Source organism: Bombina bombina, chromosome 1, assembly GCF_027579735.1.
Source record: "Bombina bombina isolate aBomBom1 chromosome 1, aBomBom1.pri, whole genome shotgun sequence".
In the NCBI taxonomy this organism is placed as follows: domain Eukaryota; kingdom Metazoa; phylum Chordata; class Amphibia; order Anura; family Bombinatoridae; genus Bombina; species Bombina bombina.
Genome location: NC_069499.1, coordinates 1,333,511,709 through 1,333,531,747, shown reverse-complemented (window position 1 = coordinate 1,333,531,747; position 20,039 = coordinate 1,333,511,709). Strand labels below are relative to the sequence as shown.

General features: G+C 38.3%; 1 protein-coding gene across 1 annotated transcript in view; it reads right to left on the bottom strand.

The window, feature by feature from the left end:
- The window catches only part of GLG1 (golgi glycoprotein 1), a 447,209-nt gene extending 428,898 nt beyond the window's left edge, over positions 1 to 18,311 (bottom strand). Inside the window, exon 1 of the mRNA XM_053719464.1 lies at positions 17,978 to 18,311. Within this exon, the coding sequence (XP_053575439.1) occupies positions 17,978 to 18,259 (282 nt within the window). The 5' untranslated portion in view covers positions 18,260 to 18,311. The remainder of the gene's footprint in view (positions 1 to 17,977) is intronic.
- Between the last annotated feature and the right edge of the window lie 1,728 nt (positions 18,312 to 20,039).

Below are 20,039 nucleotides of genomic sequence, written 5' to 3'. Positions count from 1 at the left end.
TTCCATATTAACTGCGGTCTCCAACGCCAGAACCAAACAAGGTGGTATTCCGGGTGTATCACATGACCTGGTCGGCTCAGCCAATGCAGACGCGTGTTTCACCCGCTCGACTGGAATTCAGACCGGGCTTCGTCAGGTCGTAATATACACATATACACACACACACGGCTGCTGAAGTTAGATTAGATTTGACACAATACCCTCATAAACAGACTAGCAATCCCTATTATCTATTTACTCTTGAGCTATATAAATATAGATGACAGTTAGAGATATATCAAGAGTAAAAACATAATTTATGCTTACCTGATAAATTTATTTCTCTTGTAGTGTGTTCAGTCCACGGGTCATCCATTACTTATGGGATATATTCTCCTTCCCAACAGGAAGTTGCAAGAGGATCACCCAAGCAGAGCTGCTATATAGCTCCTCCCCTCACATGTCATATCCAGTCATTCGACCGAAACAAGACGAGAAAGGAGAAAACTATAGGGTGCAGTGGTGACTGGATTTATAATTTAAAATGTAGAACCTGCCTCAAAAAGACAGGGCGGGCCGTGGACTGAACACACTACAAGAGAAATAAATTTATCAGGTAAGCATAAATTATGTTTTCTCTTGTTAAGTGTGTTCAGTCCACGGGTCATCCATTACTTATGGGATACCAATACCAAAGCTAAAGTACACGGATGATGGGAGGGACAAGGCAGGAACATTAAACAGAAGGAACCACTGCCTGTAGAACCTCTCTCCCAAAAACAGCCTCCGAAGAAGCAAAAGTGTCAAATTTGTAAAATTTGTAAAAAGTATGAAGTGAAGACCAAGTTGCAGCCTTGCAAATCTGTTCAACAGAGGCCTCATTCTTAAAGGCCCAGGTGGAAGCCACAGCTCTAGTGGAATGAGCTGTAATTCTTTCAGGAGGCTGCTGTCCAGCAGTCTCATAGGCTAAGCGTATTATGCTACGAAGCCAAAAAGAGAGAGAGGTAGCCGAAGCCTTTTGACCTCTCCTCTGTCCAGAGTAAACAACAAACAGAGAAGAAGTTTGTCGAAAATCTTTAGTTGCCTGTAAGTAGAACTTCAGGGCACGGACCACGTCTAGATTATCAAAAGACGTTCCTTCTTTGAAGAAGGATTAGGACATAACGATGGAACAACAATCTCTTGATTGATATTCCTGTTAGAAAAAACCTTAGGTAAAAACCAAGGTTTAGTACGCAGGACGACCTTGTCTGAATGAAAGATCAGATAAGGAGAATCACAATGTAAGGCAGATAACTCAGAGACTCTTCGAGCCGAGGAAATAGCCATCAAAAACAGAACTTTCCAAGATAAAAGCTTAATATCAATGGAATGAAGGGGTTCAAACGGAACTCCCTGAAGAACTTTAAGAACCAAGTTTAAGCTCCACGGAGGAGCAACAGTTTTAAACACAGGCTTAATCCTAGCCAAAGCCTAACAAAAAGCCTGGACGTCTGGATTCTCTGCCAGACGCTTGTGTAAAAAGAACAGACAGAGCAGAAATCTGTCCCTTTAGTGAACTAGCGGATAAGCCCTTTTCTAAACCCTCTTGTAGAAAAGACAATATCCTAGGAATCCTAACCTTACTCCAAGAGTAACCTTTGGATTCACACCAATATAAATATTTATGCCATATCTTGTAAATTTTTCTGGTAACAGGTTTCCGAGCCTGTATTAATGTATCAATAACCGAATCCGAAAACCCACGCTTTGATAGAATCAAGCGTTCAATTTCCAAGCAGTCAGCCTCAGAGATATTAGGTTTGGATGGTTGAAAGGACCCTGAATTAGAAGGTCCTGCCTCAGGGGTAGAGACCATGGCTGACAGGACGACATGTCCACTAGGTCTGCATACCAGGTCCTGCATGGCCACGCAGGCGCTATCAGAATCACCGATGCTCTCTCCTGTTTGATCCTGGCAATCAGTCGAGGTAGCAACGGAAAAGGTGGAAACACATAAGCTATGTTGAAAACCCAAGGGGCTGCTAGTGCATCTACCAGCACTGCACCCGGGTCCCTGGACCTGGATCCGTAACAAGGAAGCTTGGCGTTCTGGCGAGATGCCATGAGATCCAGATCCGGTTTGCCCCAACGACGAATCAGTTGAGCAAATACCTCTGGGTGGAGTTCCCACTCCCCCGGATGAAAGGTCTGACGACTTAGAAAATCCGCCTCCCAGTTCTCCACGCCTGGGATGTAGATCGCTGACAGGTGGCAAGAGTGAGACTCTGCCCAGCGAATTATCTTTGAGACTTCCAACATCGCTAGGGAACTCCTGGTTCCCCCTTGATGATTGATGTAAGCCACAGTCGTGATGTTGTCCAACTGAAATCTGATGAACCTCAGTGTTGCTAACTGAGGCCAAGCTAGAAGAGCATTGAATATTGCTCTTAATTCTAGAATGTTTATCGGGAGGAGTCTCTCCTCCTGAGTCCACGATCCCTGAGCCTTCAGGGAGTTCCAGACTGCTCCCCAGCCTAGTAGGCTGGCAACTGTTGTTACAATCATCCAATCTGGTCTGCGAAAAGTCATTACTTTGGACAGATGAACCCGTGACAACCACCAGAGAAGAGAATCTCTGGTCTCCTGGTCCAGATTTAGCAAAGGGGACAGATCTGAGTAATCCCTGTTCCATTGACTTAGCATGCATAATTGCAGCGAACTGAGATATAGGCTCGCAAATGGCACTATGTCCATTGCCGCGACCATTAAGCCGATTACTTCCATGCACTGAGCTACTGATGGGCTTGGAATGGAGTGGACACGGCAAGCATTGAGAATCTTTGATAACCTGGACTCCGTCAGGTAAATCTTCATCTCTACAGAATCTATAAGAGTCCCTAGAAAAGGGACCCTTGTGAGTGGTAACAGAGAACTCTTTTCCACGTTCACTTTCCACCCATGCGACCTCAGAAATGCTAGAACTATCTCTGTATGAGACTTTGCATTTTGAAAACTTGACGCTTGTATCAGAATGTCGTCTAGGTACGGAGCCACCGCTATGCCTCGTGGTCTTAGTACCGCCAGAAGTGAGCCCAGAACCTTTGTAAAAATTCTCAGGGCCGTAGCTAACCCGAAGGGAAGAGCTACAAACTGGTAATGTCTGTCTAGAAAGGCAAACCTTAGGTACCGATAAATGATCTTTGTGAATCGGTATGTGAAGGTAGGCATCCTTTAAGTCCACTGTGGTCATATATTGACCCTCTTGGATCATGGGTAGGATGGTCCGAATGGTTTCCATCTTGAACGATGGAACCCCTAGGAATTTGTTTAAGATTTTTAAGTCTAAGATTGGTCTGAAGGTCCTCTTTCTTGGGAACCACAAACAGATTTGAATAAAACCCTTGCCCCTGTTCCGTTCGCGGAACTGGGTGGATCACTCCCATCACTAAGAGGTCTTGTACACATTGTAGAAATGCCTCTTTCTTTACTAGGTTTGTTGATAACCTTGACAGATGAAACCTCCCTTGTGGAGAAGTTTTGAAATCCAGAAGGTATCCCTGAGATATAATCTCCAACGTCCAGGGATCCTGTACATTTCTTGCCCAAGCCTGGGCGAAGAGAGAAAGTCTGCCCCCCACTAGATCCGTCTCCGGAAAGGGGGCCCTGTCTTCATGCTGTCTTAGGGGCGGAAGTAGGCTTTCTGGCCTGCTTGCCCTTGTTCCATGACTGGTTGCCTTTCCAACCCTGTCTGTAACGAGCAGTAGTTCCTTCCTGTTTGGAGCGGAGGAAGTTGATGCTGCTCCTGCCTTGAAATTACGAAAGGCACGAAAATTAGACTGTTTGGCCTTTGATTTGGCCCTGTCCTGAGGAAGGGTGTGGCCCTTACCTCCAGTAATGTCAGCAATAATTTCCTTCAAGCCGGGCCCGAATAAGGTCTGCCCTTTGAAAGGAATGTTTAGTAGTTTAGACTTAGAAGTTACATCTGCTGACCAGGATTTAAGCCATAGCGTTCTGCGCGCCTGTATGGCGAATCCGGAATTCTTAGCCGTAAGTTTGGTTAAATGCACTACGGCATCCGAAACAAACGCATTAGCCAGCTTAAGGGTTCTAATCTTGCTCAAAGATTCATCCAATGGTGCTGTGCGAATCGCCTCTTCCAGAGACTCAAACCAGAATGCCGCTGCAGCAGTGACAGGCGCAATGCATGCAAGAGGCTGTAATATAAAACCTTGTTGAACAAACATTTTCTTAAGGTAACCCTCTAATTTTTTATCCATTGGATCTGAGAAAGCACAGCTATCCTCCACCGGGATAGTGGTACGCTTAGCTAAAGTAGAAACTGCTCCCTCCACCTTAGGGACCGTCTGCCATAAGTCTCGTGTGGTGGCGTCTATAGGGAACATTTTTCTAAATATCGGAGGAGGGGAAAAAGGCACACTGGGTCTATCCCACTCCTTGCTAATAATCTCTGTAAGCCTCTTTGGTATAGGAAAAACGTCAGTACACACCGGTACCGCATAGTATTTATCCAGCCTACATAATTTCTCTGGGATTGCCACCGTGTCACAATCATTCAGAGCCGCTAACACCTCCTCTAGCAACATGCGGAGGTTCTCAATTTCTGAATCCGGTCTCCCCGAATCAGAACCGTCACCCACAGAATGAAGCTCTCCGTCCTCATGTTCTGCAAATTGTGACGCAGTATCAGACATGGCTCTCGTGTCATCGGCGCGCTCTGTCCTTAACCCAGAGCTGTCGCGCTTGCCCCTTAACTCGGGCATATTGTATAATACTTCTTTCATAACATTAGCCATATCATGTAAAGTGATTTGTAAGGGCCTTGATGTACTTGGCGCCTCAATCTTACGCACCTCCCGAGCGGGAGACGAAGGTACTGACACGTGAGGAGAGTTAGACGGCATAACGTCCCCCTCGTTGTCTGGTGATAATTTCTTTATCGGTACAGATTGACTTTTATTCAAAGTAATATCAATACAATTGGTACACATATTTCTATTGGGCTCCACATCGGCTTTTAAACATAATGAACAAGCAGATTCCTCTGTATCAGACATGTTTAAACAGACTAGCAATGAAGCTAGCAAGCTTGGAAATTACTTTCAATAAGTTTACAAGCAATATAAAAAACGCTGCAGCGCTTTTTTTTTAAAAAACACAGTTGAATAACAAAGAACTAATTCAGTTATAGTCAACAATTCTTTAAATGTATTAATTAGCAGAGGATTGCACCCATTAGCAAAAGGAGGATTAACCCCTCAGTACCCAAAAACGGATATCAAATTAAGATTTAACGCTTTTATCACAGTCAAACACACTGTCACAGGTCTGCTGTGACTGATTACCTCCCTCAAAAACGAATTTTGAAGATCCCTGAGCTCTCTGGAGACGTCCTGGATCAAAGAGGGAGAAGCAGGAAGACTGTGCTAGAATTTTAACTGCGCAACAAGGCGCTAAAAAAAGGTCCCTCCCACTCCTATTACAACAGTGGGAGACCTGATATAACGGTTTCTATGCAGAAATATACGTTAGCCATGTGGAAAAAAATCATGCCCAAAAAGATTTATCACCAAAGTACCTCACAAAACGATTAACAAGCCAGTAAACGTTTTAAAAAACAACATTTCAGATGCTGTGTAAAGTTATTACTAAGCCTGCTACCAGTCGCTTCTACTGCAGTTAAGGCTCACACATTATATCAGTTTTAACAGTATTTTTTCAGTCAAATTCTAGTCCCTAGAAAATAACTCTACTGTGCATACATTTATCAGCCTGATACCAGTCACTACTACTGCATTTAAGGCTGTACTTACATCATACGGGTAACAGCAGTGTTTTCTTAGTCAATTCCATTCCCAGAAAATATTGTACTGCACATACCTCATTTGCGGGAGACCCCGCATACTATTCCCATTTTCTGAAGTTACCCCGCTCCTCAATGTCGAGAACAGCCAGTGGATCTTAGTTACGCCTGCTAAGATCATAGAAAACGCAGGCAGTTTCTTCTTCCAAATACTGCCTGAGATAGAAAAAACAGCACACTCCGGTGCCATTTAAAATAAACTTTTGATTGAAGAATAATTAAGTAAAAACTCCAACTCCTCTCGCGACCTCCTTCTTTGTTGAGGGTTGCAAGAGAATGACTGGGTATGACATGTGAGGGGAGGAGCTATATAGCAGCTCTGCTTGGGTGATCCTCTTGCAACTTCCTGTTGGGAAGGAGAATATATCCCATAAGTAATGGATGACCCGTGGACTGAACACACTTAACAAGAGAAAAGATCATAGGGATCCCTGGTCATCTTAAATTCTATAATACCAAAGCATCATCAAGTGGGTAATTCTTAAAAATATACATCGATAGTTTCTGAAAACTACAATCAACACAGGATTCGGAGAAAAAAAAATAGATCTAGCCATAAAGAGACTAAATTCAGTGTCAAAGATTTATATTAGTAAGTACAATTTTGAAGGCAATGAACGTATACAGGGCAGTAAGAAACTAAAACAAAGGAAATTCCGGTATAACACTTTACAATTTTAAAAAACTCACTGAGAATTAAAGCTTTGTATCACAGGGTTAAGTTCTCCCTAGTGCCACAATGGATAGTGGCTGCTTCCCTCAGTGATGTCAGAGTGCAGAGAGTTAATGGGAAATCCTGAGAAGGCAGTCAATCAATTAATAGCTCAGCCATCTGCATATTTATGGGAGCTCTGTATTTTTTTTAGCCTTTGCAGAGACCATGCTAACCTGTGTAGTGACACAGCAAGCACACACATAGGAAGAAGCATGCTCTGTGATTTATTGCGGTCTAAATGCTACCTATGACGGTGGTATGCAGCATTCAGCAGCAGCTAAAAAATAATAATTTAAAATAAGTTATGTGCTGAAGGCAGCTGGGCCCCCCTGAGGGGGGGGGGGATCTCCAGGGCCCAGTTGCAGTCACGGACTCTGCATCCCCAGTCGTTCCGCCCTGATAAAATAATATCCTTGTTCTATCTAAATGTGTTATTACAAAGTATATTACATTTAAGCTTAGGGGAAGAGGAGGAAAAAAAAAACCTCTGCGTAGAAAGGGGAGTTGCTATATTAACTTACAAAACCATGTTTTAAAAGTGTATATTCTTTTATTTTTAATATAAAATAGTTTACTTTAAATGTCCTTTTAACATGCAAATATAAAAGGTAAAAAGAATCAAATGAGATAAAATTAGTTGGTGCCAGCTGAGAAATGCCAGAACAGTCTAGAAAAATTAGACAACTTGAAATTTCATTACCTATAATAAGAAACCTTCAGGAGATGACATAGTGGGTATAATTATACAGCAAGTTTATTTTTAGAGGCTGAGATAAACATATTCTACAGTTTCCCAAGTGTTAACGTTTTACTTGTAGTTTGTTTTATGCTGTGGATGGTGGGCAGGTGATGTGCAGCACAAGTAGTAAAGGGTAAGAATACAGTCACAGTGACAGAAAAACTACTTTTGTAAATCTCTGTACTAACTGGTAAACTAGTGATATTTTTACACATGCATTAGAATGTATATAACGCTGATTGACTGGCTTCTAAAATGATTGACTTCTACATTTTTGTGCTGTAACTTTAAACAAATGTACCAAAGTTCAGTTATACAGGTATTTTCAAATAAAGTCCAGTTGTAAGAAACAAGCGCTTGCAAAAAAAATTTGCAATCTGTGACCTGCTCATATGGCTGCAGGCATATGCCAATTTACATGTTTCAGTATACTATAACTACAAGCTAGGACATGTCACTGAACACACATTTAAAGGGTCATAATAGTCAAACAATGAAATGCTTTCATTTGTTAGAGCATGTCATTTTAAGACTAGCAATCAGAGTGGATAAAAACAAACAAAAACTGAGATCTACTATTTTGATTTTATAATTTATTTAAAATGACATAATACTTATATGCTAAATAAATTGAAAGTGATGCAGCATAACTGTTAAAAGCCGACTAGAAAATATCACCTGAGCATCTCTGTAAAAAAGGAAGATATTTTACCTCAAACTTTCTTCAGCTCGCCAGAGTAAGTGCTGTGTAAGCAGTTATATTTCAGCTGCAAGTTGAACCCCCCCAAAACAATAGCCATTCAACACCAGCAGTGCTAAGGTAATGCTTGCTTTGCTGATGAGATTTTACTGAAATCTCATGAGATTTCATAGAACTTACTTAAAGGTAAGGTAAAGTTAAACAAAGTACTTTACGCCATCTTAAAATATATACAAATTTAGGCCAACTTTAATTCATCATTTTGCATTAATTTTAGTACATAGCGATAAATGTTATGATTTACTTATCCGCCGTTCCTATCGTTTCCTCCACCAGACATTTTGCACCATTTGATTGACATTCTCCCTTTATATCGGCATCCAATCATCGTTTTCTCCCCGTGGTGTTCAGCTCAAACATTGCGACGTCACAAGATCGATATGCGCATGCGTTCAACGTTTCATGAGGGTGCTCGTTCATGAGACGCGCATGCTCTCTTTCAATTGTGTCTGATATAGCTGGCAGTATAGTATAGAATGAAGAATAAACTTCATTGAATGCTATGTATCGGCTCAAAGTAACACATGCGCAGAAGAAAATTGAATGTTAACGCGCATTTAGCTGACGCAGAGAGCGGGTGGGACCGCTCTCAGTCACTGAACAGTAGAAGACGGAAGTAGCCGCTGGGAGGAGTCTGGTAAGAAATGGCACGAACAATTAGAACTAAAAATTATATATAAATATCATAGAAACAGAAAAAAAAAAGGTAGCGACTAGTTTATTATAAGAATGAAGAATGTTTATGTGTAATCTCAATCCGTAAAATTTACCTTCACTTTAAACTAAATAGAAAAATAGCATGACTGTGCCTGCACATGACAGATGCCCACTCACTTTCAAGTCCTGGGACAAGCATCCTGATTGGCTGCTTGAAGTCTCTTTATAGTGGGGTGTGAATATTAAGAAAAGTTTAGGTAAAATATCTTCCTTTTTTACATAGAGATGTTCAGGTGATATTTTCTAGTCAGCTTTTTACAGATATGTTGCATCACTTTCATGTGCTTCAACATTTGCGTATCATGTCCCTTTAAATAGGATTTTTTTTTTTTATAAAATGGTTTTGTTTTTTTTAAGGAAAAATCTATCCAATGATATTTTATATTTGATGCATTATAATCTAAAGTTATTCATCCTGAAATATAGATTAGTTTTTAATTACATAGCAAGATGTATATTCATGGCTGTGATGTTTAATTTTTTTGGTAATTTAATTCCATTAATCCATTCACAATGTTATGGTCTCGCAGAGGTTTCTGTAAGATTTCTCAAAACTGAATTTTTGTCTGCAGAAAGAACATGCCCCTTCATCACAGCAAAAATGTTATAAAAAAAAATCAATATAGGGCTCAATTTATCAAACACGGGTGGACAGGGGCATACATATTCTGTCGGAAGAGACCGGGGAGATTGAAATTCTCCACCTAAGAGGTGGAGAAAAAGGGCAGGGAAGCATCGGTCTGATGACTGCTGCTTGATAAATCCTGACTGCAGGTTCGAACCTGCAGTCAAAGTGGAGAAAAGGGATTCATAAATCAAGCCCTAAGAGTTGAGAAAGACCTTAAAGCAGGGATTCCCAACTCCAGTCCTCAGGACCCTTAACAGGCCACATATTTAATATAGCTTTACTAGATCACAGGTGAACTGATCAGCTGATGGGTGAACTGATTGTTTCACCTGTGCTCTAGTTAAAGGGACAGTCTACCATAGAATTGTTATTGTTTTAAAAGATAATCCCTTTATTATCGATTCCCCAGTTTTGCATAACCAACAGTTATATTAATATAGTTTTTACCTCTGATTACCTTGTATCTAGGAACCTTCTTCCAGCCCCCTGTTTACATGACTGACTGTTTATTATCTTTTGTCTTAAATTTAGCATTGTTTTGTGCTAAATCTTAAATAACCCCCTGTGCCTGAACACAGTGTTATCTATATGGCCCACGTGTACTGTCTTTGTGTTGAAAAGAGATTTAAAAAGCATGTGATAAGAGGCAGCCCTCAAAGGCTTAGAAATTAGCATATGAGCCTACCTATGTTTAGTTTGAACTAAGAATACTAAGAGAAAAAAGCAAATTTGATGATAAAAGTAAATTGGAAAGTTGATTAAAATTAAAAGTCCTATCTGAATAATGAAAGTTTAATTTATACTAGACTGTCCCTTTAAGATATAATGAATTTGTGGCCTGTTAAGGGTCCTGAAGACTGTGTTTGGGAAACACTGCCTTAAAGGGACATCATGAAAGAAAATTTGTGTTTCAGATGGAGCATAACATTTTAAGATTTATTTCTATTCTCAAATTTGCTTAATTCTCTTAGTATCCTTTGTTAAAGGTAGGGTTGCACCGATACCATTTTTTTTTGAAGACCGAGTACAAGTACTGATAATTTTCTTCAAATACTCACCGATACCAATCACCGTTACTTTATGTCATAACAGTTTACCAAGCACAATACAGACTAATTATTTAAAGGGACAGTATACACTCATTTTTCATATAACTGCATGTAATAGACTACTATAAAGAATAAGATGCAGATACTGATATAAAAATCCAGTATAAAATGGTTTAAAAACGTACTTAGAAGCTTTCAGTTTAGCTCTGTTGAAAAGGCAGTTGGAAAGCCCACTGCAAGTGGTAAATAAGACCCTCCCCCTTCTTTTGTATATGAAAAGACCCTTTACACAAACAGGAGCAAGCTGGAGAAGGTAGCTGACGATATACAAATAAAACTTTGGGGCTTGGTTAGGAGTCTGAAAATCAGAGCAATGTTCTTTAAAAATAAGCAAAATTATACATTTTTTATATGAAAGTTTTTTTTATTGACTTTTGAATGTTATTACATACAGCATCTTAAATAACAGTTAGAAACATAAAAACAAAAAATACAAATACAATAACATTGCAGCCTTCAAGTGATTGAATATGTGAGTTTTCCACACAAGACAAGAGTAATTTTGGTTTATCGACCTTTCAGTAACATTCCAAAATATAATGGTGTGTTAATTCCGCTTTCCATCTAGCCTGACTCAATCTCAATCATGATCAAATCCCTATTTCCTCCCCCCCTCATCTCTACCCGTTCATCTTGCTCCTGAAGACTCAATTATCTCACTCATTGAGGCACTCTAACCAGATTAAAATTATACATTTTTAAAAAAAAAAAAAAAAAAAACTTTATGGGTTTTATAAATAGATCATCTACAAAACATTTATGCAAAGAAAAAATGTGTATAATGGCCCTTTAAGATCACTTCTTTATGAAGTGTATCTCAAAATACATTTTTAAATAATAAAAAAACTGTTTTATGTGCTTGTTGTCACAAAGTTCACAGAACATGTATAAATAAAAATATTACAACAACATAATAACAATAAATAACAGCTGCAGCAGCTGGGGCTGGAGAGCTACAATTTAAAGAGGCGATTATTATTATTATAATACTTTATTTATGAAGCGCCATCATATTCTGCAGCGCTGTCCATGGATACAGATCATTTAAATAAAACAATAGTATAAAACTTCTAGATTACTTGATGCAATTGGGTTGTAGGGTGCCTTTATAACTAATCAAACTGACATTTGCACTTAATACAAAGTAATATAATTTAATTCTGAAAATAATATGGGGGAAGAAGTATCACAGTAATCCCCTTTGAGAAAAATGGGCCATTTGCATTCTACTGACTCAACAGAATGAGCTGGTCTTCCAGGGCTGCTTTTTCTTCCCAGTCCAGCCCTGGCAAAGGATGTTCCTCAGAGTACAGTATGTTTTGAGCATAATTGTGCAAGATGAGAACTAGGAGTATAAGGCAATCTAGCAATTAGAATAATTTTTCAAAAGTTAGTGGCAAGTTCTTATTAAGGAACAGAAGCATCTCTGCATGTTCAGCTATAAGTCTGTTTCTTTTACCAGTTTGACGCTAAGCTGAACAGTCTTTTACTTTTCACACTACTGCATGGGTCAGAAAGACCCGTTCTGACGTACAATAATACAAATAACAGCAATTTGTATTGGCAGAATAGAAGTGAACAATTTTTAGTTAAAGGCACACTCAATCAAAATTAAACATTCATTATTCAGAAAAAGCATGCCATTTTAAACAACTTTCCAATTTACTTCCATTAACTAAATGTGCACAGTCTTTTTATATTTGAACTTTTTGAGTCACCAGCTCCTACTGAGCATGTGCAAGAATAAGTGTGTATGCATCTTTGAATGACTGATGGCTGTCACATGGTACGTGAATGCATTTGTGATTCGCTGTTGGCTGTCACATGCTACAGGGGGAGTGGAAAAAGATATAACTTTTAAAATTGTCAGAAAAAAAATCTACTACTCATTTGAAGTTCAGACTAAGTGCTTTTACATTGTCTTGTTATCTTGCATTTGTTGATTATGCAAATCTACTGTGTTAAATGGTCCTTTAAGTCTCTACTCCAGCTTAAAATGAAATGGGAACATGCAGTTTGAAAAACGCCACCAGATGGCGTATGGGTAGGAATTGAAGGTACCGGTTTATGTATCGGTGCATTTGCACGAGTACAAGTGCTCATGCAAATACTTGGTATCTGCAAGCATGTTATTTCTGAATCATAAAAGTTTAATTTAGACTTTACTGTTCCTTTAATGCTTCCCCCCCCCCCCCTGCCAATCTATGTACACAGAATAACCCATAAGTTTCAAGAAGCTCAATGAATAGAAGACTGTTTGGAGTGGAACAGATCTGCACAAGGACATAAGTGTGAGGAGGGAGGAGAAAGCAGTACAATTATGAAATGTGTTATAGTTTTAGTTAAAGGGACAGTATAAACCAATTTTCATATAACTGCATGTAATAGACACTACTATAAAGAATAATATGCACAGATACAGATATAAAAATCCAGTATAAAACAGTTTAAACATTACTGAGAAGCTCCCAGTTTAGCTCTATTGAAAAGGTAAGCTGGAACACCCGTGTTTGGCTGTATAGCAAAAACAGTAGACACTCCCTCCCCCCTATCTCTACATATGAAAAGACCATTTACACCAGTGTTTCTCAATCTCGGTCCTCAAGTACCCACAACAGGCCATGTTTTCATTGTAGTTGAACTTGAACTTGAGCACAGGTAAGAGAATCAGCTGATTTGAAACAATGGTAACTAACCTACTTTCACCCATCAGCTGATTATTTCACTTGTGCTCTAATTCAGCTATAATGAAAACAAGGCATGTTGGGGGTACTTGAGGACTGCAGTTGAGAAACACTGCTTTACACAAACTTGAGCAAGCTGGAGAAGGTATACATCAGTCTACTTCTAAAACTTTGGGGCTTGGTTAGGATTCTGAAAATCAGACTCCTAAAGTAGATTATTGGGATTAAATTTTAAGGTATATACAAAACAATACATGCTTTTGTGAAAAAAAATCTGCTTGTCCTCCACCCCTCCCTAGAGAGATTAAAAAGCAAAATTATGCAACTTAAGTTGACTTCAAATTGCTGAAATCCTTTAGCTGGTATAGGCAGTTTGAAAAATGGTGAAGAAAACCCAAGTTACACTCTCCAGGGAGTGTGGAAAAAGCATGTTTTCCTTAAAGGCAAAATGTGCTTAAAGGGACATGAAACCCATTTTTTTCTAGCATTATTTAGAAAGAGCATGAAATGTTAAACAATTTTCCAATTTACTTAAAATATCTAGATTGCGTCATTCTCTTGATATCCTTTGTTGAAATGCAAATCTGAATGGGCTCAGTAGCTGCTGATTGGCTCACCCATTTGCATTGCTATCTCTTCAACAAAGGATATCTGAAGAATGTAGCAAATTAAATAGAAGTAAATTGGAATGTTTAAAATTGTATTCACTATCTGAATCATGAAAGAAAATGTTAGGGTTTCATATTCCTTTAATTAAAGGGACAGTCTACACCAGAATTTTTATTGTTTTAAAAGAGATAATCCCTTTATTACCCATTTCCCAGTTTTGCATAACCAACACAGTTATATACTTTTAACCTCTGTGATTATCTTGTATCTAAGCCTCTGCAAACTGCCCCTTTTTTCAGTTCTTTTGACAGACTTGCAGTCTAGCCAATCAGTGCCTTCTCCCAGATAACTTCACGTGCACGAGCACAGTGTTATCTATATGAAATATGTGAACTAACACCCTCTAGTGGTGAAAAACTGTTAAAATGCAATCTGAAAGAGGTGGCCTTCAAGGTCTAAGAAATTAGCATATAAACCTCATAGGTTAAGCTTTCAACTAAGAATACCAACAGAACAAAGCAAAAATTAGTGATAAAAGTAAATTGGAAAATTGTTTAAAATTACATGCTCTATCTGAATCATGAAAGTTTATTTTGGCCTAGACTGTCCCTTTAAATCAGTTTTTTCACAAGCTGTGTGAAGTTGGCATCCCATGTAATTAAATTGTGAATACAAATAAACTATCGGTACTACATTGTGCTTATTTGCACAGCAAAAATAAGTGTGTGTGTTTCGTTTTTGAGATATGGAATATAATGTGCAATGTGACCTTAATCTCCACCCACTTTGCACCCCATGTTAACCATAAATAAAAAATATCAATTAGTTTTTGCTGCAAAAACGAAGGTTTGTGCCACTTTGGTCTCAAATATTACACATTATCTTTTAGCCCATGTGACCTCACGCTCCTAACCTCTATGGCCCCCAATGTAATAAATTAGGAATACAAATACAACATGCCGGTTTGTACCACAAAAACAAAAGACGTGGTGTATTTTATTAATTTAATTACATTGTGTGTCATATTGGCAGGAAACAGGTCACATTGGCTAAAATGTGTGCAGTAATATGTCACAAACCAAACCAGCACAAATTAATGTATTTTGTTTTACACAAGGTGCAAAGTGGGCAGAGACTGAGGTCCAATGGAGCATAATGTGCAATATCTCTGAAACCAAACCAGCACAAACGTTGTTTTTTGCAGAACAAATGAATGGTATATTTGTATTCACTAAGTAATTACATTGGGTGTAAAGTGGGGGAGATTAAATGTGTAAAATCAAACTGGCACAAACGTTTGTTCTTGCTGAACAAATCAGCACAAGTATCGCAGCACAAGTATCGCACAAACTTATAGTATTTTTTTTCTTTAAGATTTAATTACATGATGGGGTGCAAAGTGGGCAGATATTGCGGTCACAATGCCTAAAATGTATATAATCTCAGAAACCAAACCAGCATAAATCAAAATAAACGCAGAGTGTATTTGTATTCATTATTTAATAACATGGGTGCCTTAGTGATAGAGAGAGGTCACATGGGCTAAAATTGAATGTGTAAAATCTCAAACCAAAATGCAAAGTTGGTGGAGATTGAGGTCACATAGGCCGCTAAAATATAAATTGCAAATGTTCATTTTTATAGCCCAAATCAGACCAAATAGTTAACTACATGAGGTGCCATCTTCACAAAGCTTTTTACACTCCGTTATAAAGTCATTCGATAGGAATATAAATAGGTTAGGCAAAGTAAGAAGGCCAAAGTACAGAGCTCAGAATGTGCAACTAACCAGGAAATTAAACCATATTACAAACCAGAGTGCCATTAACCATGTAATAAATTTTACTGCAAATAAATAGTACCGTGAAATGTGAAACATAAAAAGGAACCTATTGCAAAGATACTACATTTTGAATTTAAAGCGATTGTCAATCCTAGCGTTTGTGAAACGCTAGAATTGACCACTGAAACAATAGCCGCACGGGAAATCCGGCTTGTTGTGTGGCACCGGATTTCCTGCACACTATTTGCTAAGAGATGGAAACGTCACCTCTCAAACAAAACAGCGTTCTGCTGTGGGCTGCCTGAGCAGCTCAGTGCGGTGAACGCTTGAAACAAATAAAGGAGCTTTCAGCATGAAGTATTTTATACTTCATGAATGAAGGTCCTTTGTTCCAATGGTCAATCCTAAAACGCTAGAATTCTAAAGAAGATACGCCATAACTTACTTTTTAATCTACCGGTTACATTGTAATACCCCACTTCCCAGCCGCCAACTTCAAAACTTTTTTTTGAGCAAACAGTGACTTTGAACTGTTCTCCAATTGGCGCTCTAGCTACAAAAAAAGAAATAATAAACTGTGTGAGTGCCCTACGACTAGAGTGCTGATTGGAAAACAGTCAAAACCAGTAGTAATTTTGAAGATTGCAAGAAAGTATTCTAATGCTAATTTCAAATTCAAAAATACTATTGAATTGTAAGTCTATGGTGTATTTGGCAATTATTTAGTTCTACTGTATTTAGTGGTCCTTTAAAACAAAGCATTAAATTCCAGCAGCCAGGTAGCCACGGTTTAAAGACAATGTTAATTCTATAACAAGAAAGAAAAGTACACAATTATGTCTATGCTCCAACAAGTTTCAGCATTAGTACTATAGCAGCATATTTGCAGTGTACCAGTAGCATTAGTAATATTTGAGGGACATAAAAATAATTTATATATGCATTACGTTGCAAAATCGCTTTACAAAATAAAATTTTGCAAAAACACAAAAAAAAGTAATAAATATGGCAGTTATATGCAAGGTTTCTTATTTCAAATGAGTGACTTATACTTTTAAAAAAAAAAACTGCACTCGTGTGGGCATTTTCTACTTTCCCCATTTCAAAAATAAATTTACAAAAAAAAAACAAAAAAAAACAAAAACAAGTAAAATGCATAATGAGCATATATGGTATTGACTACCCCCCACACACACACACCCTATGACTAAACCTTAAAGTATTAAGTTTAGTTTCCCTTTAAGATACATTTTAGCAGGTGAAGTTTTCATAATTACACTTACATTTGAGAATGAAGAAAAAAAAAAAAAAAAAAAACACATTATAAAGTATCAGTGTCACTACCTACACTTTTGTGCACTCAGTTCTCAAATCTGCCTTTTAGCCATAGTCCCAAAGGTGGAAGACAAAACCACTAAAATCACAAGTCAGACACATCAAAATAAGAAGAATATAACCTAAAAAGGAACCAATGTAAATCCGTTAAGAAAATCTTCATATTACCCATAAAACAACAAAAACTGGAATACTAACTTGAACAACGTATTCTTGCTATACAGAAATAAAAATTATATAAAAAAACAGATACCTTTGGTGTTTGGATCAAATGTTTTGCCCACTTATCTGGAAACATTTGTATTCATTCACAACAATCGATAAGTAGCATACCAAAAAAAACTAAAAAAGGAGTTGATGTATTAAAAGAATCAAGAATATAGAGCGGTTCTGTTAAGGACCCGCAGTGCTCTGTGGGTCCTAATCAGCAATTTTTCTGTGTGTTTAACCACACAGTAGTTTAGGGTAGATAGTCTTAAAAAAAGGATATGCTAAGGAATTAGAGCATGCAATTTGACTATTATGATTTTTTTAAGTTGAGAAAAATCTTCGAGTCCTGCTGCCTTTAGTCAACAAATCAGCAAAGCCTTAGCGAATCTACAATGCAGGAACTCCTTACACTACAAAGGATAATTAAAGTCTAGCAATGGGAAGAGGGAAAATATATATACTGTGTATACATATATACATACATATACACACTATACACATACAAAAATCAAGGAACCAGTTTTTAGATGCAAAGATATGTGGTGGTGCACAGAAAGTTGCCTGTAGGTATATGCAAATAAGTCACCTGCAGGCAAGCTCACCAGTAAATGCACAGACTGTTATTTGAAGGTACACAGACACAGGTTAGTGCACACAGAAAATGTTTAACTAGTACACAGAGGCACAAGTAGATATCTGTTGGTATACACACAGGGACAGGTTTGTCTAAATATGGTTACCTGTTTTGAGTATGTAAAGGTTAGAGATTATATATGCAAGTGTGTATATGTACAGGTAGGATAGTCTAAGGTGACTATTGGTGTATATACATTATGAGGTCCCCACCTCTCGCACATCCTGTAGACACTCCAGTACGGCCAGGTTGTTGTTCCAAGTATGTTTAGGACAGATACGACTCACGTCTTCTCTGCAGGCCTCCTCCTCAGCTAGCTTCCAGCTTGGCAAACGTCGGGAGAGGGAGGCCCCAGCCTGTACTACGGGAGCACCAACTACCTCCGGGGGTCCAGGCTGCACAGGGATATCGCCGGCAATCGTACAGCCAAACATAACTAGACCCACGTACGCATACAAGCAACACCAAAGCCGGACACGTCCGCAGGCCGCCATCTTGGGAACAGCCAGTCACGGAGCTGGCAGCGCACTACTATACACCGGGTAATCCCAGAACGCGTACGCTTAGTCACTGCAAGAACACGCGATGACGTCGGAGAGTAGTGCAATTGCCAATACTAGTTTGATTTAGTGCCTCTAATATGCCCATAACAAATATGGTTCCCATATTGCATACGTTTTGCACATAAATATGGGCGTATAGACGTCTTTGTCTTAGGAAGAGCGCTGACTTCTACGGGGACGCGCTTTTACGAGAAAAACGTCGGCACTCGGCAATATGGCGCAGACCTTTACATACAGGTGGTACTGGCAGATATTGTACTCCGGCATAATGTGTGCTAATTGGTTATAGTATTCATTTATGTTTCAAGTTCTACAATTCTTATTTTTTACAGGGTAGAAGTATGATTGCTAGCTTATTTTCATCTGTAGTACCAGTGACAGTGGTAGATCCCTGTCTATATCAATTATAATTTATTCAGTCATGAGACGATTAATTAGAATGGACATTTTAAAACGAATTCTAACTGAAGCATACAGTGCTATTAAAAGGCAACTGTGTAGTGAGGAACACTTGTAATTGTGGTCACATCTGCGAGACTTCTACACGACAAGGAAGTTGGTTTCTTATTCAAGCTGTTTCTTATTCGTGAAACTCTGTTTCTTATTCATGGAAGTTTGTTTCCTATTCATTTTTTTTTGTCAGACTGCTTTAAATTGACTTTAAAAAATATATAGGTTTTATTTATATAAATATGATTCATATAATGTAGTTACACAGAGGTGGAATCCCTTTATACAACAATTGAATATACAAACTTGAAAAAAGGGCATATGTTGGCACCAATACAAATATTACTATTTTGAATAAGTAACAGATATTTTCAAAGGGTTAATAACCATTGGGCCACTGATTTCACTGTAAATATATACAGGTTAGATCTTCCTCCATGACATGCAATTGTTTTTAGCCTGGCCCAATGGTGTTTTTGGCACAGAAATTGATGCCAACCCTGGCATAGGTGACATAATTCTAATTTTTTAATAAGTAACATATATTTTCAAAGGGTTAATAACATTGGACCACTGATTTCACTATAAATATATACAGGTTAGATCTCCCTACATGACATGCAATTGTTTTTAGCCTGGACCAATGGTGTTTTTGGCACAGAAATTGATGCCAATCTCTGGCATAGGTGCTCTAATTCTCTCTTTTTTGAATAAGTAACATATATTTTCAAAGGGTTAATAACCATAAGGCCACTGATTTCATCATAAATATGTACAGGTTAGATCTCCCTCCATGACTTGCAATTGTTTTTCGCCTTTCCCAATGGTGTTTTGGGCACAGAAATTGATGCCAACCCTAGCATAGGTGCTCTAATTCTCATTTTTTAATAAGTAACGGATATTTTCAAAGGGTTAATAACCATTGGGCCACTGATTTCACTATGAATAAATACTCTGTATATATTCATAGTGAAATCAGTGGCCCAATGGTTATTAACCCTTTCAAAATATCTGTTACTTATTCAAAAATGAGAATTATGTCACCTATGCTAGGGTTGGCATCAATTTCTGTGCCCAAAACACCATTGGGCCAGGCGAAAAACAATTGCATGTCATGGAGGGAGATCTAACCTGTATATATTTATAGTGAAATCAGTGACCCAATGGTTATTAACCCTTTGAAAATATCTATTACTTATTCAAAATAGTAATATTTGTATTGGTGCCAACGTATGCCCTTTTTTCAAGTTTGTATATTCAA